The sequence below is a fragment of the Poecilia latipinna genome, unplaced genomic scaffold, assembly GCF_001443285.1.
Source record: "Poecilia latipinna isolate Pla-1442-1.1 unplaced genomic scaffold, P_latipinna-1.0 Scaffold67, whole genome shotgun sequence".
Taxonomy (NCBI): Eukaryota; Metazoa; Chordata; class Actinopteri; order Cyprinodontiformes; family Poeciliidae; genus Poecilia; species Poecilia latipinna.
This window is the reverse complement of record NW_015112683.1, coordinates 252,178-276,589: the sequence shown is the minus strand read 5'-3', so window position 1 is coordinate 276,589 and position 24,412 is coordinate 252,178. Positions and strand designations below refer to the sequence as shown.

Sequence of the window (24,412 nt, the reverse complement as noted above, 5' to 3'; positions counted from 1 at the left end):
TTGTAGCAACATGTGTCAAAAAGAAACAAATTTTTTTTTCCATAGCATCATTCTATAAATTTACCAAAAAGATCTGTTTGCTTAAAGCCATGATGTTTCTTTCTTGATGTTTTTTTTTTTTTTTCTACTGATAGAGACCAGTAGAAAAGGATCATGACTGACATTAAACACACTTCCTTCCAGGAATGCAATTTGATAGTTGAAGAACTGAGGATTTTCATCTATCTTTCAGATTTCTTTTTCATGCTTTAAGGATTTCAGATGGAATGTTTCCATTGTTTAAATTTCAGCTTCAAACTTCATGCTGCTGCTGCTTTATGTTTGAAAATGTTATTCGCTGCTGACCTCAGGGACATGAATTTATAAGTAACTTAGCAGTTTAATAATTGCAAACCTGCACATCTACTCTTCAATGATAAGGACAAAAATGGTGGAAAAAAAATCCATGTTAAGAGCTGGGATCCAACAATAGTAAGTAATATAGTAAGGTAACATGACTCATACACATCATGGTCACTCTCTCACTGAGAGATTTTCACAGATGCACACACACACCACTTCTCTCTCTCTCTCTCTCTCTTTCCAAATAATCACGTATTTCCACACTCATCTTACAAACCTTCCCTCTATCTCTCTGTTATTCACACACACACTCTCTACCACCCTCCAACCCCTCACCTCATCTCCTTTCCTACACACTGGGTGATTTGTATGCATTAAGGTGACGCCATACCCTTGCTGTAAACCTATGGTAAGAGTATTATGTTGCATTTGGAACATTTCCATTCCAAAGTTTAGATGGAGCACAATGTAGCTTTAAATTGACTTCATCTATTAAACTGTGGATGTTGTGAAGGAAGTTAAATTATTATTGTGAGTCAGCAGTCATTTTTCAATTGTCTGAAAGATATTGCTATAATGAAGTCCCCAAGTTTACAGCAGAAGAAAAAATAGAATATGTCTTGGTATCACTTTTAATTCTTTCTTGTCTTTTCAACATTCAACACGGTGATTCAAAGTAGAATACAAAAGAGAAGGAAAACACTTTATTCTGTTAATTCCTGTAATTGCAAAGGAAACATGAGAACAGAGCTGATGCTGACAGCTTATTGTGCAGTGTGTGGTAACAAAGCAGCTGAGTGGAGGATGAAAGGAGAAGTGTAATTTTCAGAAGACAATGAAGAGCAGATGGAAAATAAGTGAACAAAGTGTAAAGAGTGAAAAAACAACTTGCATAGACTTATACAAAACCTCAGGAGCTACAAAGACCATGTCGAAACATACAAAGAGCAGCCCAGCTGTTTATAAACTAATTTTAAAGAAATTAATTCAAGGATTGCTGTGTTCATCAAAAGGTGACCGTTTACTACTTGCATCTACAGAGGTAACCTCTTTAATGCCTATTTTCAAATGGCAAATGTATAATTCTACAGTGTCAAGTAATCATTTACCAAACCAAATTAAACTAAAAGTATAAACTCTCAAAAAAAGAAAAAAAACTGAAAAAACTGGATTATCTTTAAAAAGTCTTAAGTCTTGAAAAATGTACATTTAAGAGTCATATTGATCTACTCAACATAAAAAAAAATAATTAATTTAGTTGTATAGGGTTAACTATTAATTGCTTATATTTTAAGAAAGTTCTGATCTCTGGCTTAAGTTAGGGATAATTTAAAAGCAAACCAGAGGGCTGCACAATTGAATATGAATAGCTTTAAATTTAAGAAAAAAAATCACAACATAAAAAATTGCAAATGTGCAAATATAAACTATATTATTGAAATATAAAATATTTAGACTTGATTTAAAACCAGAGATGGAGGATGAAGGAGGTTCTGTATTTGTGAAACATCAAGTGTGAAATGATGCTGCCGGTATTTTTGAATGCAAGTATCAAATATGTGTCATATTTAGGACTAATTTAAATTAACTAAATGTATGTATATCTTAACAATGACGTAGATATTTGTTTTTGAAGGAGTTCACTAAAAAAGCAACGATTAAGCTAACATTACAAAACATATAACCATGAGAAGAATAATAAATATATATATTTTTTTATTATTTAACCCTTACTTTATCAGGATAAAATCCTATTGAGCTCCGGTTTAAAAATCTCTTTTTTCTCTTTTTCAAGGGAGTTGTGTCCAAGAGCCAGTGACAGCACAATATATAAATACTAATATTAAAAACTAAAAATACCTTATGCATGTTGTGACACCTGAATGTCCAAACGGCGAAGCAGTAGTGAGAAACTGCTTGTATACCTGTGTTGGGAGGTTCAGGTCCTGATGGGTTGCAGTCTTGTCTCAGAGCAAAGTGACAAACAGTTAATGACCAGAGTGGGTGGCCACTCTTTTCCTGCATGTCCGTTAGCCTTGCCAAATTACATCCAATCACCTTCTCTGCAAGCCGAATGACACATCAGGGCCTCCTTTTATCCCTGAGAGAGGCAGCAATGTACCAAACAGCGGTGGATGAGGAGAAGAGGGACTCAGTGATGGGCCGATAAAAATGCACCATCAGTTTCTTTTGACAGGTTAAATTTCACTTTGAATGAGGAACAGTTCCGGCAGGGCTCTTCTCAAAGTCTGCATTCATTTTGATTTTATTTCTTACACCAGGTCAACAGGTTTTCCATTCTACATTCTACATGAGGAAGACTCATTCTGTCATAGGAGGAGCCCATTGTGGATGCTGTCAACAGGAATCTTCTGGAGTTTAACAGCAGAAGCTCTGGATCAGTCTGATATTTTGCATGTGAAGTGGAGATCTGAAAAGGAAAAAGAAGGGAAGAAAGGGGACTGGGCCAAATTGCTCAAAATGCCAAAAAAGAAAGGAGAAAGATCTGAAAAACTTAGGGGGAAAAACACAAAGATATTAGTGCAGGATGAAGCCAAATGTGTCAAATTAACTAATAAGTATCCCTGGTAGAGGAGTCAATGTCAGTGATGACAGGGGACCAAACACCAGGACTACAGTAGACTAGCAAGCACTGCCTACATGGTTCTTTCATACCAGACTTAACACACATATGTTAGTGTTTTTGGATGTGTTCAGGGCACAGAGAAAATTAACACACTTTATGCACCAGACTGTAGGTGCATAAATAATTCATCTGAATAATGAGAAAGAGGCACATATTTTTTAATCCAAAAAAAAACATTTTATGAGAAAGTCTATGTTCATTGTCTGAGTATACAAACTATACATCTAGTTCCCCAATTGTGTTTTTTGATTATTATTTGTTTCTATCATCTCAGGACAAACACAAACAAACACAGTAATTCACTTCCTTTGTGTTTGGCAAGTTTCTTTAGTTGATTTTTATATTGTATTTGTGTTGTAGCACTATGAATTCTTTGTAAAAGTGTTAGAAAGTTTAACATTGTTGCTGCTAAGTGGCAGACAAGGACAGATTGTGGAGTTGTAAAAGAGGGACAGAAAAATATGCCAGTTAGAGTAGCAGTGAGGAGGAGGAAGAGGAAGAGGTGGCTGCAGAGCAACAAGAGACATCTAAAAACAATCTAAAGAAGTAATTTGTCACTTGATGATGCAGTTGCTCTGAAACAGTCATGAGAATTCATTTATGTACGCGTATGCTTGTACATACATGCATATTTAAATATAAATGTGTATATGTGTACTTATGTATATGGACAAAATATTGTTCATTACTGTAGGATGCTGGGTCTATGAATAGAGAATTCAAGTACAAGCCTTTTTTTTGCCAAATTATCTGTTATTTTTGTTTTCCTTTTGTAAACAGTTTACCTAAATAAACAGAATCTGACTCTGAATGCATTTGTGGATTATGATGCATGCACTGTGGCATTGCTTACATAATAATTGCCGGTCTTTATGTCCTCTGTCATTAGAAGGCTTTTAGAGTGTTTGTGCTCCTATCGAATGGCCATTGGTTTTGTCCTCAGCATACGTCTCAATGAGAATCCTACTTTTCCCAATATGCACATGTAAGAATATCAATAATAAATAAAATGGTGCATGATCTTCATGGTAGACACACAGAATGATAAGAGCCTTCTGTGCTTTCTGTGGGTGAAGAGAATGGCGATTAAGAAACACATTTCTAGGCTCCTTATGGAATACAGATGAGGGTTTAAAGGAGCAGTAAAATGGTGCACAGACCATTTACCTTTTAGCTCTCTTCTCTGAATGCCTATCCACTGCTGGATGCACGTCAAAAGAATGTTGTCTGATCGGCCGAATCAATAGAGCCACTTAAAGTCAAGCAAATCTGTGATGATACAATCCTTTTAGTCATCCAAACGTGACCTTTGCTGACTTGTTTTAGTGCTATGAGTAACATTAAGCTCAGTCTTAGTTTTATCTTTCAGCTTTATCTCTGGTATTTACTGCTGGTATGCAGGCGCAAACCTGTATGGGACAAAACAAAAATTATGTTCAATCCTTTCACCTAAGATCTAAATGTGATGTTAATGACTGGTCCTGATTATGAACAACTGCCACAATAATTTAGAACATAAAAGATGAATTCCTTCACAGTGAAAGCATTTCACTATTACGTAATATCAAAAATATTTTTGATATCACGTCTTTTTCATTTTTTTTATTATCTCTTTCCCAATGCAGACTGTTGTCTGCATGACATAACATAGACTCATTTTGAATTTGCAGGATTAGCATGATCTACATCAAATTATGCTTGACCAAAAACTACAAATTTTAAAATACAGTATAGTGCAATTAGGATATAAAATGTATTTTAGAGATTCTACAGTACCTACATTATGCTAACACAGTTGTGGGTTCTGGGATCAAGGAATGAACAATAAAGGCTTCAACAGAGGTTGATTAATGCACACAAATTACTGATACCTTTGACCCTCCTTTAAATAAAATGCTCACTGCCATAAAGTTTCAGCTAAAAGAAAAATGTGAACATGTTGATTCCCATTCCTCACAATAATACACAATATTATTATTATAATATTATTGTGTGTATATTTTTCTGCTAAAACCCTGGTTTAATTTTTTCTTTCAGTTAAACAAGTACAGTACTCAAAGATAGAATTAATATAATTTTTTTTCCACTAAATGTAAGGTCCCTTCAAGATCTTAGCATGTATTCTGGGATCCATTGAGAATGCAGAGCGCTCCTTAAACATGCACACATGTTTTTATTACTTATTATGAATCCTTGCTTTACACAGGGGAAAATTCTCAAAATTCATGAGAGACCTGTCACATCAACAACAATAACGTAAATGCTGCTTAGCAATTCTGAAAATCAATAACAGAACGGTTGTCACTGATAACAAATGCAGGTGCCGAAGATGTATTTTCAAATCCCTTCGCTAAAAATTTGAATTCCACAAGTGTGACCAGACTGGACAGCTTCAGGTCTTGCTGAAAGATGCTGCAAGTGGAGTTGCCAAAGAAGGAGAATGCTTTTTTGCCAAACTTAATACCCACTGATGGAAAACATGTAAAAAAAAATCATAAATTCCTGAGAGGAAATGCTGTGGAATTGCTTTTTGCATAAAATGTAACATGACAAGCATAATGGAACCAGATGGAGGATGGATTTGTAATGACAGTGTAAAGTGTCCACTATGGAGAGATGTAGTGGTCCATATTTAAAGTTTCAGCATGTCCAGAATCACTTGAAATTGATTTTGCAATTTATGTCACACTTCTATGTACAATTGTGCTGTCAATGTTCTGGTTGAACCAAAAATGCTCTCAAGTAACTGAGGTGAGAAATCCTTTCAAAACAAAGATCCAAAACGTTGCTATTCTTAGGGTTGTTTGTTAGTTGAGTCTATATATTTCTTGCCATGGGGTAGGGCTCCAAGCTGGAGACAAGCACCCACACCTCCAAATTGCCCCTACAAGCTGGCTACTTTGAGAACAAGTGTTCAAGCCTCAGGTAAAACACAAATTTATTTTTTCTCAACTGGAAAGCAAAGGCATATTTAGTTAGAAAGAGGATGAACAAGGAAAGGAATGCCAGCAGCATGATAAAGGGTTACACTCTGAATCTTTGTGTGGGAGTTCCTTGGCCTTTGGACAATACTTTTGACTCTCAGAATAGAGAGCGAACCTACCATGTTGCATAATTGTAAAATATTGTTCTCTCTGCTTCTAGATTATTCCTACATCATGATCTTGTTTAAATGCCTGACCCACATACACAAATGCTCTCAGCAGACAAAAAGAGAAACATATTTATTATGCAATGAAATGTGTAGATGATCTTGGTCCAGGAGAGGTTTTCTGATGGGTTGGGAGGACTTAGTGTCTGAGCAGGGAGAAGTGAGGTGAGCAGAGAAATGTTGCTTTTGAATAACCTTGAAAGTAAACCAGATGTGTCAAACTTCATACATTAAATTGGGGGGAAATGAATAACCTTGAGAAGTTCCTTCAAAGGAGAGAAACACTGAGATGATTAGGCTCAAAGGATAACATTAGGCCACTGTGTTTCAGAGGCACAATTTACCACAAGGTTTAACATTCTAGCTTTGAGGGACTGACTCATATACGCCAGGAGATTGTCTTGATTGTCTGCAGGTGTGTGGGAGCACACCTCCTCAGCTGACATCCTGCAGGATATTACAGGGTGTCAGCTGTGCTGTACTGCACCCTCTGGTGGAGACTTGAGATTCAAGAAGAAACCGCCACAACACAATATATCACGTTTGACCTCATATATGTGCCTGCTTGTTACCATTTTCTAGCCTGGGGATCCCGACCATCTCCATCTTCAGATTGTCCTACCAAATGTTCAATTCAATTATACTTTCATCCTTCCTTCAATTATATAAGGTCTGGCAGTATTTCCTATGTGCAAATTTCATAATTGGCATTTAAGGGATTCAATGAGCAGTTTGTCACATATCTTGTTTTGCCTGATGTCATCAACTAAGGATTGTCAGAAAAGTGGCTCACCTTATTTTGAAGGCACCTCCTTCCCAGAGAGGGGTAAAAAGGGATGCTCAGCAATTCACTAGCTTTTGCACATCAGACAGAACCTAAAATTATTCATATTTAAAATGGACAAAAGAGAACAATAATTACTGAGTCAATCTTACTTCTACTTAGCTTTTAAAAGAAACTTCCGCCGTTAAGTGAAGAAAAGAGTTTGAATTCATTCATTGTGAAACTTTGCTGTATGACAAGTGACAAAATTTAGCTGCTATTGTTCGGCTGTTTGGAAGATCAAGAATCTAACATACTTTAGATGAGTTACATTGAAGGAATTATAATCAAACTGAATTGTGTGACCAGAAAAAGGTAGAAGACTGATAGCTTTAATATGTAGGATGTTTCATCACATTACGTGTGTATCAAATAAACATGTAAGACCTGTTCATCTCAATTTGATCCTGTTTTTAATAAGGCATTGGTTTATTTTTGTCTTTACAAGCTGCTGGATTGGAATCAACAGAGTAGCATGGAGTAGGATTTTCACATGCCTTAGAGCTGCACTTTAAGGCAGACCAAAAATATTTGTTAAAATTATCACTATCAAATCAAGCTTATTTTCCTTCTCCCAGTGGTTCTACTGTCATTTGCAAACATATAACACTCCTAGTCACAAACAACCAATCATAGCCAGGAGAACAGTTTTAGCGCTGTCTATCATGATCGTTTACATGATGATCACACCCTCCCCTCGCACAGTGTGTACCATTATTTTAGCTCCAGATTGCTAATGTGTTGAAGCCGTCCGAACTGCAGAGAAACAACCTTCCAAGAAAACTGTAAATTTCTCGAGTTCTCAGAAGAGTCCGCTATGAGGGAGGAGGGCTGCAGCACAGAGCAAGAAGGAGGGACCTCTAGGATGTGCTTGTTCAAAACTTCAGGCTATTCCATGGTTTCCTCATGTAATTTTCTCCAAACAAAACATTTATTTCATGTAAAATGTGAGAAAATCTGAGAGGTCAAACTTGGTTTTGTATATTTAGATATTAACAAAATATTGTTAGTATCTAAAAACAAACGTATTGCTGCTGCATGACTTTCTACAAAGACTGCCACTTTTAAGGGTTGTTTCTGCTTCCAGTCAGAGGTGGGCTGCTTGGGCCATCAGATTTTCATTTTGTGTCGCTTTCATCAGATGATCTTGTGGCAATTTTTAGACACTTTCCTCTGTTATGTTCTTATTGCTGAAAGTTTCTCCACAGGACTTAGACATTCAGTGAACAGCTCTCCTCTCAGCTGCAGAAACAATGAAGGGAGCCCTATAAACTCCTAATTGCAATAAAATAAGACATTTCCCTACCTTCATTACTGTCTGAACCTTTATTGTATAATACTATTAAGGAAATATTAACTAAGCAAGGTCTAGATACAGAAATATAAAAAGTGAAAACATCAGTCTGATAATTTTTCAAATGATAACATCCTCACTGCAGTTTTGCTTAAGCCACTCCAGTCACCTTGATTTTAATCACCATTGCCTCAGAGGCTCTCTGGTGGTTCTTTATCTTCTTCTGCTGAGCTTCTTCCTTGTTCCGGTTAAGTAAAGCTGAGAAATGAGACTAGAATTCAAACCTAAGAGGTTTACTAATTAAAATGTATCTTTTAGTAATAAGCATTTAATTGAATTTTGGGTGCACTAAAGTGAGATAATGCCAAAATCATTAATTTTTACTTTGCTAAACATAAAGAGGCCTTGGCAGTAGCTCCTACCTGCACAGGATATGAGAATTTAGTGTCTGCTGCTTCTGCTGCTGGAAACTGCTCCATTTTAGTCATAAATAATAAAGTGTTAAAAACAACAAAAAAAGAAATGGCAAAATTGAAAGTATGCTTTAAAAGGAAACAAAAAAACTGCTAAAAGAAATCTGCAAAAATGTAGTAGAATCCTTCTCTAGCCGCACAAGTTCAACAAAATACCTGCAAATGGATGCAATGCATTTCAGCAGCAAGGCATTTCAAAGTGCTTTACATAATTAAAGAAAAAATAAAAATAGCATGACATTGAATAAACAGTAAGAAAGAGAAAGAGATTTTTTTTTTAAAAAGAAAAAGATTAAAAAAGATAAAAACATACTTTTGTTATGGAATTTAAGCGCCTGTTGTCACCGGACTCCGCCGTCCGTTTAACACGGGTATTATTCAGGCCCCATAGACTGACAGGACAAGGTCTCCAACCTTGCAGCACCAGGTTCCGTAGAAAGAGGAATAAAATAAATTAATAAATAGATAAAAAGTAAAGATAAAAACATTAAAAACATCGAAGACATAAAAACATCGAAGACATCAACTAACAGGTTCAACTAACATGTAAATCTTTACTGACTTGAAACTGAAGAGGTTCAGTTCCTTTTTTAACAAATGCACAAGTTTTCTGGAATCTGATGTAATGCAAACTTGCAATGGATTATATAAAAATTGAAAAGTGAAATTAATTTAACTTTATATTTTTAGTGGGAAAAAAATATATAAAATGACTGCATTGGTGAGACAAATACCAAACTCATTGCAAAACCATTTGGAGTTGGATGTTTATCCACATCTTTTTCTGCATCTAGTAATATTGCAGGAATGGTGTTGTTATGTATATAAGGCCAAGTCATCCGGTGCTTTGTGTTCTTGAAGTTCTGAATGCCAAAAATAGCATCGTTCCTTTATGGATGTATGTTGCAAAATTATTATTTAAGAGATTATGGTAAGAAATGCAAAAAAGTGTGGCATAATTGTCACTGCTTCACCAAATTTAAAAGACTTTTTAGAGAAGACAATCTTTGGATACCAGTTGCTCCAGAAAAGGAAGAGATCAAGTTCAATTTTAATCCTCTTAGCATGTTCAAGGTAATACAGTCGTATACTTTTTGCATATTTTAAAATGTATGACATCTGTCCTTCACATGGGAGATTCTGCAACACCCTCCAGACCCCTACATACCACAGCCTTGCATCATTCTTCATTCTTGACCTGTCTGAAGTGTTCTTTCCTCTTAATGAGGCGGTTTTTCACTGAAGTTCTCCAGCGAATCTTTGAGGGCTTTACAGGAGAATGCAGAGTTTATACAGAGTTCAAGATATATAAACTGCTGGACCTTTGCACTGTAGCGTAAAACAAGCTTCCCCTTACATTTGAGCCAAAACACTGCAAGCTTTTCTGAACTCCCTTGTAAGACCCACAAAGACTGCTGAAGTCCACTGAGTGTTACATTAGATTGCAGAACTCTTGTATTTGAAGATTTATGAAAACCCCCAACGACACACCAAGAGGAAATCAATTAGATCCTCTTTTAGAGAACAAACACGTTCTGCCATCTTCAGTCCAGAAAGAGGTTGAAAACACAAAAAGTAACCGCTGCACTGACAACTTTTTATGGACTGTCTGGTTCTCACTGCATGTCTTTCAGAACAGCAGCCGAGGTGACAGAATGGTCAAGTTCAAACTTACAGGGACTGCTGGCTCCCTCTGATCTACAACTTTCCAGAGAACTAACTTCCTGTCAGTGTCACATCTATAAATCACTGACTTCAAGTGAAATAGTAAGATATTGGCAGCTGTAACAAAGGACACATTAGTGTGGCTCATAATTTGACACTGAATATTTTGGTAACTATACGCTACAAAGTTTCAATGTTTATTGCTGTCACAGCACGACATACAAATAAAAGGGGCAAAGATAAACTGAAGCCTGCGAATGCAGTGCTTGTAGAAAGGGATAAACCATAGGACTTGCAGAGGTCACAGAATTGCCTAAATAATTTAGTGCATCATCCTGTGATGTGAGAAAAACATCCACTGGCTCGTTGGCTCAGAATTACTGCTTTAGCGTCCTCCATATTAGAAAAAGTGTGAAAAGCCTTCAGACAAATGTATTTATAATTGCTGTGGCATAGTCTCACAAGAGGAAATTAATACATTTGAATATATTTATTCAGTGGGGGAATAAATCCCATATTGCAAGAACAAACATGTTTTAACCAAGTTTTTGCCTTAGTTACTGGCATCTCAAACCATTCTTATAAAATCAGTTCACTGAGAGACTTCTCACATTTGACCTTTTAGGTTTATCAGTACATTTATAACATTTTATTAACTTATACATGACTTGCTATTTCTTGATCCATTTCTCCTCCCTTTTCATATAAACTTTATTTAAATTTCTGCAGTCAAATAGCTAAAGGGGCTCATGGCAATGCTAACTTCTCACTGTAACTGCAGTCTGATTGGTCTTTTCACATGTTGTTACCAAAACCTTCAATAAGGAGATAAGTGGCAGGATTTGTCCCCTGCTCGTTTTTTCAGAAGCTCATCAAAATATTCCTTCAAATCAGCCCAGAAACTGATCACTGGACACAGAATCAACCTCATAGGTATGTCTAACTTCTGAAGCGCTTTAAGAAAACTCTTCCAGTCATTCACCACTGTTCTTAACTGGGTCAACCTAATGTGTATCCGTTACTGTGTCAGAAGACACTTAGCCACTTTTTGGCCAGGCTTCTTTTTAATCCAGACCTGATGTTCAGAAGATATCAAAAGGCCAAAAACATGAGCGGAAGTGTAACTTAGACTAAATAAGAGATCATTCCCAGCCAACACTTCCTCATTGAAATGATGCAACATGCATAGATTAACCTGAAATAAAATAAAATCAAGCAAAACCGGATTTACATCACAACTAAACTTTCTCTTCTTAAACTTAATTGCAGATTTTTACAAGAGATATTTCATATTTTATAATGATGCCATGCTCTGCGGGGGAGGCTGAAAGCCTCTTTATTAAAGTATGGGGTAACCTTGCTGCACTATGGACTACTTATTGAATAAAATGCATCATAAACCCCTTCTAAGCAGAGCTACTTTTCTGTTTTCTTGACGGTCAAATAGGTCTGTGTCAAATCTGAATTACTTGCTCGTTCTGTTTTTGTAAAATGTGTTTATGTATTCCACAGCGTCCTCTCTTCAAGAGATATTATGTCAACCTTCATCTGTAAGTATTGAATTTCAACAACATGCTTCAATGTTTTGCTGATTAATGAAGAAACAGCTATCACATTTCTGAAACCTTTTCAAGTTGACAATACTGCATCTTAATGTGTCAGAAGAAAGCATTAAAAATTAACCACAGACCAGTCGACAACATCTTTATTCTGTATTAAAACAGTTGTTGTTTTAAAGAATTACATATAATTTTGATTTATGGCAGATTCATTACCTCTTTTTTTTCACATTTACTGCCAGCAACTGTTAGCAGCCATACAAAATTATTCAATTGCTTACTCTGACAGGTTGCAAATCTGTTCCTTAATCATTCAGAGTTTTGATAGACTGAACTTTAGCAGATAAATGTTTGCCTGGATTAGCAGCTAATGTAATGCTTTACATACACACTTCAAACACTTCCATGCTCCTGTCAGTTGTACCAAAAGATGTCCCTGCTTCTTTTCCAGTCAGACCGAGCTGCTCATCAGGCTCTTTAATGTGCAGCTCACAAACCGAGAACAGACCTCTCCTTTCTGCTGCCGTCTTATCTTCCACCAATTTCTCTTTTGAGTCCATAACGGTATCCGTCTGCGCTGCTAGTCTGGTATTTTCTACCTGGAATGAAAGAGGATATACATTTGTCTCTAAGTCAATGCTGTGACAGTAATGTAGGCCAGATGGACAGAATAGCGTTTTTGTGATCATCATCTTCTTTTGACTTCAGTGTGATGACCAAATATCACTGGTTATAGATGAGTTTTAGGCTTATCAACAAAATGAAGTTGCTCTAAGCTGGTGTGGCATTTGAGAGACTCGCAGATAAAATCTCTTATTCTGCGCAGCGTCTTCACATGGCTATTGTAGTTTTAAATTAACTGCTGACAGAGCTCTTAGAAACTATTGGCACTGAACTTTTTGAAAAACTCATTGATTCCACAAGTTGGAAGAAATGATCAATAAAGAGTCAGTTACAGAGTTTTATTCATGCTGCGCACAGAGCTTTGAGCCAGAGGGGGGGGGGGAAAGTCTTTTTTTGAATTTAAAAATGCTGCGAACAGAAAATGTTCCATACTTCTCAAACATTCCTCCTCTTTTTCAAACTTCTGCAAAACAACCTGCATGTTTCTCATTCATCCATTCACACAATTTGCTTTTTTCCTGTTTCTTTGAAGTTTGTGTAGTTAGCTTGTTGAATTTTCAGACGTGTAGCAATGTGTGAGTTCAGGGTGAGGTTAGAGTTCTGGCTCTGTAAAAGGCACAGTCTGACAGGTGAACAACAAATATTGGTTTCATTGTGGGAGAAAAGATAACTAGAACTGACTTTGAACTGAATAGAGGAGACGGGCTTTAGCGTTATTGGAAGATGTGTTTCTTCTTACCACCTGCTGCTTTCTCTTTCTAAGGCCAATTCTCTATTTAAAAGCACCAAGCCAGGCTGAGCGCTGCTCAACTACAAAAAATATTACATGTTTTTATTCATTTATTTGCTTACTGATTATACCAAATTGTCATTGGACCAAACATGTCCAGCACTTACAATAAAAAAATATATATATATATATTCTTTCTTTCCAAAGCCTTTACTTTCTGCAGGTGTTTCTGACTGGGCCGTCACTCTTTTGTTGGTTTCAACACACGCTGAGACTCACTGTGTGCTGAAAAATTTTATCTCTCTATCTTCAGCTAAAAGACACCTGGAGGATTTTGTCTAAAACTGATATTTCATCCACCTTGAGATAACTCTCTATTCCATCAAAAATATAAAGAACAAACAAGCAAAAAAATGTCAGCAAAGTTGTGCTGATCCACTTTGTGTTCTTGTGCAAAATACCCTTTGGCACTGAAGTCAATAAACTAAAGCTGTAGCTGTTATTGCAAAGAAGAATAGGCAAATATATCTGTCTGAATGTAATGCCTGTATGCATCTCCTTCATTTGCATGGCCTAAATTTAACACATTTTGATGGTTTTGGAGTTCTCCATAGGTAAAAGTAGTCATTCACCAACATCTGCCTGTTGTGTTGAGTGTACAACAGGGGAAACAAATTAAATGACCAAAAATAAATGAATAAAAATGTTTTGAAAATCATGTAAAGTTGTATTTAGTAGGAAGATTCTTTACAGAATTGTGAAGTGAAGGAATACAGCCTTGAATTTAAAAGAAAATAAAATCATTCCAGTCACCAAGGTTCACTTCACATTAAGGACTCCAGCATGATAAAAGAACTCAGAGATGACTGGACCAAGGTACATTTCTTTCTTTTCAATGTTCTATTACATTTTCTAATACTTCTGTCTTGTGCTTTTGTCACAAATAAAGCAGTTTGGAAAAGACATTACTACATTTTAAACCTTGGAAAAAGTGAAGGCAGTAAAGGTATTGACAAATTCCTCACACTGTAAGCAATGCAAGTCAGCATTTTAAGTCTCTTAATGGATGTTTCCTAGTAAGCACAGTGTTAATGTATTTATTTCTCCAAAACAGTATCGTGGGCGACATTTTGTTTTGCTTTCACTGAAACAAAAGCTTGAATATTTTCTGACTGTTTGAAGCAATATACACTGCTCAAAAAAATAAAGGGAACACTCAAATAACACATCCTAGATCTGAATGAATGAAATATTCTCATTGAATACTTTGTTCTGTACAAAGTTGAATGTGCTGACAACAAAATCACACAAAAATCATCAATGGAAATCAAATTTATTAACCAATGGAGGCCTGGATTTGGAGCCACACACAAAATTAAAGTGAAATGTTCCCTTTATTTTTTTGAGCAGTATATTTCGATAACAGGGAAGTTGGTGTTTCTTTCTTTTTCTTATACACATTGTGTTTACAGGTTGCTGTTAAATGAGCTGAATTTGTGTCTCAGAACTTGATGTGTCTCCAAGGCACCTAACCTGCTAATTATTTACTTACAAGCTGCATCTTAAAATAACAACAAATCATAACTGAGTAAATGTGAAAAGCACATTTTTTTTACATATGTCTTGAATTTAATTTTAACTTTCCCTTCTCTGCAGCAACAGTGTCTTTTTTGTTTCATATGAAGGATTACATAACACTTACTAGGCTTAGGGTCACAGTAATTGGGGATGCTTCATGGGTAAATATTACAACATGTTTTGTTCTGTAGGTTAAAGTGTAACTGGGGGTGTGATCAGAGTAAGAAAAATGAGATGGAGAAAAAGACGGAGGCAGACTAAAGCTAGACAGTTGCAGAGAGAAACGCGAAGCTCTGCCCAATCGCATCCTGACAACTTAAGATTCACTTGTTCACATGTTGATTGCATTTTCATATTCACCTGAACACTCTTTAAACTTTCAGTGAAGCAGTTTTTGTTTCTGCTTAAAGTTGGGTTCAAAATTCAAAAGAGAGGGAGCCTGGGCATCCTTCTAGCCTCAGAGTAAATTCCCCTGACGGACAGCAAACTGTGTGAGTCATGGCTGATGACCCTTTTCAACTGAGAGAAACCAAACTCACAGAAGTGTTGAAACCCACAGCAGAAGCCAAAGCTGGTTCCAAGAAAGAAAAAGGTGTCTGACCCAACTGGAGAAACTCCCTTGTGTCCGATGTTTCTGGAGCCCGATCAAGAAGCCTTTCTTTTTTTGTCTATTTGTAAATTCTTTTAAAGTCTTTCCTCAGACTTCTTTTAGGTATTCAGAAAATCCAAGTTATGCCGACAAACTGTCAGTCTCCCATCCAGATAGAAAGAAAGAGACAGAGTGAAAGGCCTTTAAAAATAAAAGAAAATACTTTTGACTTAAAACTGTCTGAACAGTAATCCTCCAACTCTTTCTACATTTCAATAGTGAGGTTTCTTCTTTGTTTGTTTCTGTCTTCTGTCTGAATTAATCATTAATCATGGTTACAAATTGTTAAATAGTTGATTTTTTTTGTGAGTAGGTACAGCTTAATCAAAATTCCTATTAAAGTGTTGGGTATTTATATAAATTTTTCCTTTCATGACATGAGCAATTTAGGTTGCTTGATGGAGAAATTTTACCCTTTAGACAAAATTGAACCTGCTGAAGCATTATATTTTATCTAATGAGACATGAAATGTACCTGTTTTACTCGTGGATTATGTGTTAGCGTTAGTGAAGCAACATTCATTATTCAAAGCAAAAAGAAAATTGGGGAAATAGGCAAGTAGACAAGACTGTTGTTTCTCATGGAAAAACAATCATTTTTACATCAAATGTTTCAAGAGAAGTGAAGCCCAAATTTCACTGCCCCCCAAAACAATCTGAAACATGTAATTTCTCTGTCAGCTAAGTGATTGTATCTCATTGGTTTGTTGTCTCACAGTTATGCTGCTTCTGCCAAAGCCTCTGTTCTGATTCTATAATGATGAACTCCCTGGAGCCACCGGCTATTCTCGCCTCCTGTGCATTAACCTCTACCTGCATGATGGAGCCACCTCACCTCTTCCTGGGTCCATGCTTTGTCAGCTCTGCTGTGAAGCTACATGTCCAGCTGTCCATAACTCCTTCAAACCTCTCATCCTTGACTTCAACGTAATCTGGCTTGATTCTGCATGTCTGTTAGCATTTTCTTTTTTGAATCTGCTTCATCAGTCGTGTGCTGTCTGAATTTCAAAAAAGGACCATCTTGTGTTTTTTTTCTGAAAATATGTAAACATTCACAGAGTTAAAAAAAATAATAAAAATACGTTCACCTCAAAAGCTCTTTTAAAGTGTTTTTGAGTTAAATATAGATCAGACTTGCAACATTTAAACCACAGTAAACTCCCATTCATTCAGTGGCTGTTGATTTACACAACTGGCTTATTTTCTATGTGACCCAAAACACAACCTTGTCACAACTGTCTTCTCACTGCAGCCTAAATCTGCATATTGTGCCATAAACTCTGGGTGCTTTTGAGAAAGACTTTTAGCCTCTGGGTGCTTATGCTTAATGAATGTCACAGCTGTTGCGGTTTCAATTTATGTGCACTTGAACCTAGCTTGAAGTGAACAAAAAGGTCAGCTTAATGCAATGATCAATCATTGACGTGTCACAGATATCAGTTCTTTGACATAAAATGAAAGTTGTGGGAACAAAGGAAACTGGGCGATGCTGATTTTGCTATTTGTTTATATATACACATATATATATATAACTTATTTACATTTCATTAATTAAGTAATGAGTTTGTATTTTTTTTAATAACTACAAACTCAAATTAGATGTTTTTTTCATGATTTTTTAAAGCCTGTTCATTTTGCAGATGCTCAGATTTTTTTGGCTACCAGTTTTATATAAGCTATGTTCTGTGTAAGAAAGTTTGAAGGTCTTGAAAAGTTCACATCAGTCCTTTATAGGAAAAGGAAAATAATTCTCAGCCCTTAGTCTCTTTGTTGGACGTTTTCAGAAATATCAGTGAGAATGGTTGTTTCTACAGCGTAAGCAGAATTGTCAGCTTTTTTTTTTTTTTACTTTCAGCTCCTCCAACCTTTCTTTCCTCGGCAGAACGAAACACCATTTCCTTTTATTATAGACTCACTCAAGTGAAGTGTGCTTAACATGAGAAGGGAAGGATGCAAATTTACAAAACTGCATGACGGCAACAAGAGGAGTCACAATTTTCCACTGCTCTCCAGTTGAATCTTTCTGACAAGAAGTTTGGGGAATAGGCCAGAAAATCACCAGCTTGTGAAGGAAAAATTGAATCACCCTCTGAGCATCTGATGTGAGAGGCAATGGGTTAGAAAACAAATACAGGAAAACGAATAAATGGTTGAAGAAATACTACTGGGGACTTTCCAAATTTCTAGTAAATGCCACTGTTCATCTAATTTGAGGTTAAATTATGTATTTCATGCAATTGTATCTGTGGAGCAAAAGAAAAAGGATGCATGTTTTTTTTTTTCCTTTTTTTCCTTCCATAAAGAGTTTAACAAAATGTAGTAGGGAGTAAACAAAGTGTGAATCAGTAATTAACATTATCCACCAAGTTCCCTTCATCTCCAAGGCAAACTATGGTGGTGGCAGTATCATGCTGTGGAAATGTTTTTCTTGAAAAGGCAAGCTGTTCAGAGTTGACGGTTATATAGATTAGACAAATATAAAAAAAGAATATTTGTCTGGGTTTGTGCCTTTGTTTGGTTTGTATTTGGATTATTTTGATAGGTTTCCTATTGCCCAGAATATAAGAGCCTCACGGCTTCCTTGACTCCATGCCAGGTGTTGGTTTTGCCCAGTTTCTTAAGCTCTATATTCAATTGATTATTATTAATAATAATAATAATAATAATAATAATAATAATAATAACATTTATTTATCCAGACCTGACCTACAATCTCATTTTTTAGAGGGACCTGGCAAGATAGCAGTGATGTTGTCATTCACTCCGCAACATACATTTGTTTAGCTTAAAAGCATCAAAGCATAAAATAAAAAAAAAGATTATTAAAACTGATTGACTGTCAAAAGCAATTGCACTCTTCTTCACAGCCTTATTACTTTTAGTTCACTAAGTGTCTCTTGCTGAAAGACGTTCAAGGCTGATGTGAGCAACATTTTTACATACCCAGATTTGTCTCAACTCTGGGAACAAATATAATAGAGAAACACACGGAAATGAAGTCCAAACTGCATGTGGGACCTAATTATAAAATTAGTCAGCTTGGAGAAACGTAGTCCCAGTTGACTGCAAATGGTGAACTCAAGTTCCACAGCTAAATAAGATGAAGACCACAATGACACACTGAGTTTAGCTTCTTGAGAAATCACGTGAATTGATAGTGTTGAGGTAATTCTTTGACTTGATCAGCTTTGACCCCGTTTGAAGGTGCTCCACTGTGGTGGATGATTGTTTGATGAAATGCCGATATGAATTTCTCATCATTCCTCTTTTCTCATGCTAGATCTGCCAGCAGATGTGGAAGCAGATCACAGACCTTGTGGATGCCTTCCCAGCGACATCCCCTGCACCAAGACCTTCAATCAGCTTCAGAGTGTTTCCTCTCACCACCCATCCCACCCTCCCCAAATGTCCCACCATGGACACACTGCCTTGGGCGATTTGGCTGACAGCTCCGCTCTTCCTCCCTCACCACAAACCTCATCACCACCCCTGCCTGTGCTCTCTTTAGCCTGAGGTGGAGCGGAGTGGTTCTCTCTATCCCAGTTGCTTTGCTGTTTCACGTTTATTACTCTTTAGCCCTCTCTAACCAGTTCCACAGTTTATAAGTCTCTCTCTCTTTATAAATAGTCATACATGGTCACCATTATGGGGCAACTGTTTGCTTATCTGCTCTTTGCCAAACTGCTCCACAGCCATCTAACATGCCACACTGCCTACAAGAAAATCTGTGGGAGGCTGGAAAACATTTGACACTGAAGTGGAGGTTCAGTCTTCAGCAGTAAAATAAACTTAAACCTACAGCTAGAGCAACAATAAAACACTTTAAATCATCAAAACATTTATTGCTATGTTTAGTCATCACAGTCGAAATCCAGACTGGAACAAATCTGACCGAGGCTGTGCTTTTCTGCGAGGACGAAAGGAAAAAAATAATCCAACGCCACCTGTTTAAGTGCTTAACATGTAACTGTACTAATATGAGGAACAATTACATTAAGCATTGTCTGGTGGAAAGGCACCAAGAATTAAACTTTTTGCATATTCCATTTGCTTCCACTTTACTGCTATGCACTGTTGGTCTCATACAAAATAAATATGTTGCAGTTTGTGGGTGTAAGGCATTCCAGGTCACTGAGTTTCCCCATCCCTGACATTGAAATTAAAGTCCATCCAGAAAGAAAATACATTCAGCTACACTTTTCCAGTAAATGTATTGATAGAGACACTCATCCTTTTTTAATTTATCCATTATGACTTTGATTCATTCCAGCTAATTAATGGAAAAGGAATGTTTGGCTTTAAATTAGATTTAAAATTCATTGCATTTTGAATTTGTGTCTATAGTTAATCTATGGAGATCTATCATCTCTTCTCTCCCTTCCACCTCTCATCTCCCAGCTCAAAATGTGTGAAAAAAATGGAATGCTTGGTTTCACATAAACCTGCCTGCACAAAGGTTTCTTCATCTCCTTCAAGCCTTTTCTTCTTTTGCTTATGAGGTTTTCTCTTTCAGTTTTTCCCCATCGTAGAGTCTCAAAATTTTGAGCCAATAGAATACCACACAGAGCGGTGATGCAGCTGCCTTCTTTTGGCAGCAATCACTGAAACACATTGTAAGTGTTACTGACAGAGCGGGGCCCAAAATAGGAAAGAGTAGGCAGCGGATAAGCTGACGAACATCTGCAAAATGTGCAACATTGCCAAAATTGTGTTTTAATGCTGTGGTATTATGGTTGATGAGTTTATTTGCAGTGCAGGCAATGTTGCCCCATACTGGGGAGTGTCAGTGACTTGATATACTGGAGAGGAAATGTTCACCTCACAGTCTACAGTGCAACATCAGAAATAACAAAATCATGTTTCTGATACTTATTATTTTGTATTGTGTGTGTGTGTGCGTGTGTGTAGGTATATTACAATTAAAGAAGCATTTTAATCATTATATTATGAAATATGTATGAACTGTTAATGATCTCTGGTAAGAAATTCCCCAACCTTTCATAGATAGCTGTCTGAGATTTGTAATTAAACACTTTGTATGGTTAACCTTCTTCCTCTTCCAGGGACATGGACGTGCTTAAGTTGAAGAGACTTGAGTTCTTCTTAGTAAACTGTGGATATAATCCCTCCTGGTGTGTTGCTCTGGGAATCCTGTCAGCCAATATGCTAGAAAACTGTTCAGCAGATAGCTACTTAACTGCAGAGGTACATCGCTTCAGCTCTGGCATTAGAATGCATATGCACAATCCCCGGTGAGTGTCTGTAATTAGATGCATCTTCCTGGCTTTGTGTGCAAATAAAGCGATAAGTCTAATCAACCAGAGCTCAGTTGTGCAGTCTCTCCTGTTGTCAACACACTGAACAATAAAAATACAAATTCAGAAAATCAACTCTGACCAGATCTGCATCAGCTTTGATGTCTGTTGTCGTGGCAAAAAGAAAAGTGCAGCTTTTGTCGGTTATAGAGTACAACATATAAATGTTGAGGTTTTTCCTCAGGGTTTTGAAATAATTCATATAAAATTAAATATGACAATCCAAAACTACGAACAACAGATTCCAACTTCAATTCAATTCACAAATATATCCCCCTCCCCCCCAAGGGGATATTAAATGTTATCATAACTCATTTCATGCCAGTATCGTTAAAGAGTCGTTGTGCATGGTGATGCATTGGGCAGAAAAATCTCAGGTAGTGGTTCAGTCTGGCAAGCAGGGATGGAGTGGGGCAACAAAACAGCCCTGGACTTTGACTTAGTGACCCACAACTATCAATATACGGAAAGCTGTCAATGCCTGGCACAGGTATCACACTAATAGAATCATGACTCACTACAATACACCATTTAAATTACACTGATGTTGATGAATGGACCGTATATGACTCCAGTTCTGCTTTCCACACAAGAAGGGATTTCTTACAGTGGGTTTGGCAGACATACCGCCAAACCACATGGTTTGTGTATGGTTTTCTTCACAGTATGTGAGCCACTGTCTGTCTGTGCCATCTTTGTGTTAAAGCACCTTTATTGCCAGAGATTCTGTCTTCTTCTGAGTGTGGCTTTGACTGTCTGACTAGGTGTGCATAAGGTATGGCGTGGGCTGATCTTGCTCTTCATCCATGATGCCTGTTTCACCTCATGTCAACTCTAAGATTTGGGGTTGTAGCTCAGGTATTATTTAAATTTAACGGATGCTGATCTGCTGTTTCCAGTTGTAAAATATAAACCAACAAAAATGTTGTCATCCAAACATTTGTCAGAAACTTAAAAAGCGTAGAACTTCCTGTAGCTGGACTGCATTCAAAAGCAAGGGTAAGTTGTTAAGAAGTGATGGGCGCACCTCTACCCCGTAAAAATGTTTCTGAATGTCAAAGTGTGAAGAGGGTCTCTGAGTTTGGACAGTTTGGCTAGGCAGGATGGAGGGCTTTAAAAGAACGCAGCAGAACCAGCAATCAGCAGTGGATGAAAGGCAGAGGCAGCAGGATGATATAGACCAGCCAAGGGTTATACTAAATATATTCAGCAGTGTGTAAAAAATCGTGTATGAAGCAGCACAGCTTGAGCTGCCTGAAAAACACTCACTGTGATGCTAGCATTTTCCATACTAATGAGTTAGTCCAAAACTCTTAGGGCTATTTTTTCCCAAGTATTTCAAAGATGAAAACCAAACCTACATTGAATTTGCTTGGGGAGAATGCTAACTATAACAGAAGAATGTTCTGATAAAATTTTCAAATTGCGTTAAACCTTTTGAGTGAGCAGAAATAAAACCTTTTGAAACAAGCCATTTAGTTGATGAGTACGTTCAGACTCATTCGTTCCTTTTAGACACACACCTGCCACTGACATTAAGCTGAGCTTCTCCAAGGCATCCTATTGTTTGATCTGTTCTGTATTAAATGACACTTTTCTCACCCCTGGTTGTAGAAAGGAAGATGTTTCTAGAGCAAAAAGTCTGGTGATATAGTAGCTGATAGCTCCACTTTATCAAATTAAAATGCATTAGATTAAATAATCCGCATGCATCTTGTAAATGGACACACAAATAATCAATCACAATGTGTGTTCACATGCTGTGTGTGTTCAAAATTGAAGCACTGACATACACAGAGTTGTAAAATTTCTCAGTTACCTAGGAAGAAGAGGTTTCACTTCTGTCTTTGCTGAACATAAAAACAACTCTGTAATGTGTTTGCTTTGTGAGTGCCCAGAATTTACCTGCGCCAGGTTCTAATAACAGTGGATACGTTACTGCACTCCATAATTATGATACAGGCTAAGCAACACATGCATCAGAACTGGCATACAGGAAAAATGATAGAAAATAGCTTTTGTGTTTTATGTAAATGTCTCTTAAATACACAATGATAAAGTGCAACACAATCTTCTTGTAATTTGTGTATTACAAGAAGAGAGAGCAGGAGGGAAAAACCATCCTTCCAAGCTTTGACCATAACAGATCAATTTTAGATCTGTTTTGATTCCCCAACAAAACATCTATCAGCTGAAGGTGGACATAGAGAATGTTCTGCACACTGTGTATATAAACTGTGGTTTGGTCACAGTGGACACATTCTAGATAAGGACATTGCTCTTTCTTGGGCAGATTTTGTCAATCCTGGTCCTCAGACACAACTACTGTGCTTTGGCACACCTGATTCAAATGATAGCATTAGCTCCTGCCAGCCAACAAGTGCTGCAGAGACCTGTTTATCGCCCACTTACTCAGGTCAGGTCAAAAAGAAAACACCTTAAACATGCAGGGTAGGAGCCCATGAGGACCAGGATTTTGAAACACTGCTCTTGGACAATGATAATAAATAAACCAAAAATGTATTCCTTACAACTACTGTGACTCATAATCCTTCTAAAACAAATCCCCAGCCTGTCCTCAACCTTGACAATGTTGTGTACTCAGCTTGTTTGGTGATACCTGCTCATTGTCAAAATGCTAATTCTAACGCGTTTGACATGTTTAAGGTGAATTTTTGAAAAAGTTCTGGAGCAACAACAAAAGAACTCAATTTCACTGAGAGTTAATCTTCCTTTAGCAGCTCCCTAACTAAATTGGGCTTTTGTATTCTAATGTCTTCATATAAAGTTCTTTCCTTAACCATCCTGTCTGATCTCTTGATTACCAAATTGCTGCAATTTCTGGACATCATTCAAAGACATTGGGCTTTACTATGCTCAATCCCGCTGAAAGTTGTAGTTTTCACATTTTCAGATAAAAATTAAAAAAAAAAAATTAATTTGTGGAATTGCAGCACTTTTGACTTTCCATACCCTTCAAACTTGGTGGTCTGGATATATTGCAACATCTTAAACAGCGACATGGAGTATCCATATGCAGAGACCAGGCAGGCACATAAAAAACAATAATTTGTTACTAAAAATTTGGAAAATCAAAACCAGGAGAAAATGTAAAAAGCATAAAAGAAAACATGAACAAAACAGGCTGATAGCAACCAACAGACACATTTAAGAAGTGATTGGGGAGTTGATTACTTAACAAGGAGCAGGCGGTTGGTTGCTTCAGCTGTCAGGAAGCTTTAGAGCTTTAGATAGCATTTATTGTCACTGAACAGAATTCAACGAAATTTCCATTGCAGCTCCCGTGCAAAAGGTCAAATATATACAGTATAAATAAGCAAACACACAATAATAATAATAACAATATATACAACTAAATTAACTAAAGGCACTCAGCCATGCCAAAGAAGTAGCAGCAGGTCCAATTATGGCAAAATACAGATAATGTGACAGTGCAAAGTGCAGAACAATGTGGCTGTGTGGGGGGGGGGGGGAAGGGGGGCGGGGGAAAAAAGAATGGGGGCCTGTTTGTGTTGGGGCAAACCCAAAGTTTTGATATTTA

At 36.9% G+C, this 24,412-nt stretch overlaps 1 protein-coding gene across 4 annotated transcripts in view; it reads right to left on the bottom strand.

Annotated features, from left to right (window-relative positions):
- Nucleotides 1–12,085: 12,085 nt before the first annotated feature.
- mlip (muscular LMNA-interacting protein) overlaps nt 12,086–24,412 on the bottom strand; it is a 33,334-nt gene continuing 21,007 nt past the window's right edge. For 3 of the 4 annotated variants that reach the window (XM_015060355.1, XM_015060362.1, XM_015060364.1), the window contains one exon: nt 12,086–12,553. In XM_015060355.1, coding sequence (XP_014915841.1) covers nt 12,335–12,553 — 219 coding nt within the window. In that variant the 3' untranslated portion in view covers nt 12,086–12,334. Of the gene's footprint in view, nt 12,554–20,389; nt 20,893–24,412 lie in introns of those variants that run through there. The other variant, XM_015060363.1, reaches the window with a different exon arrangement.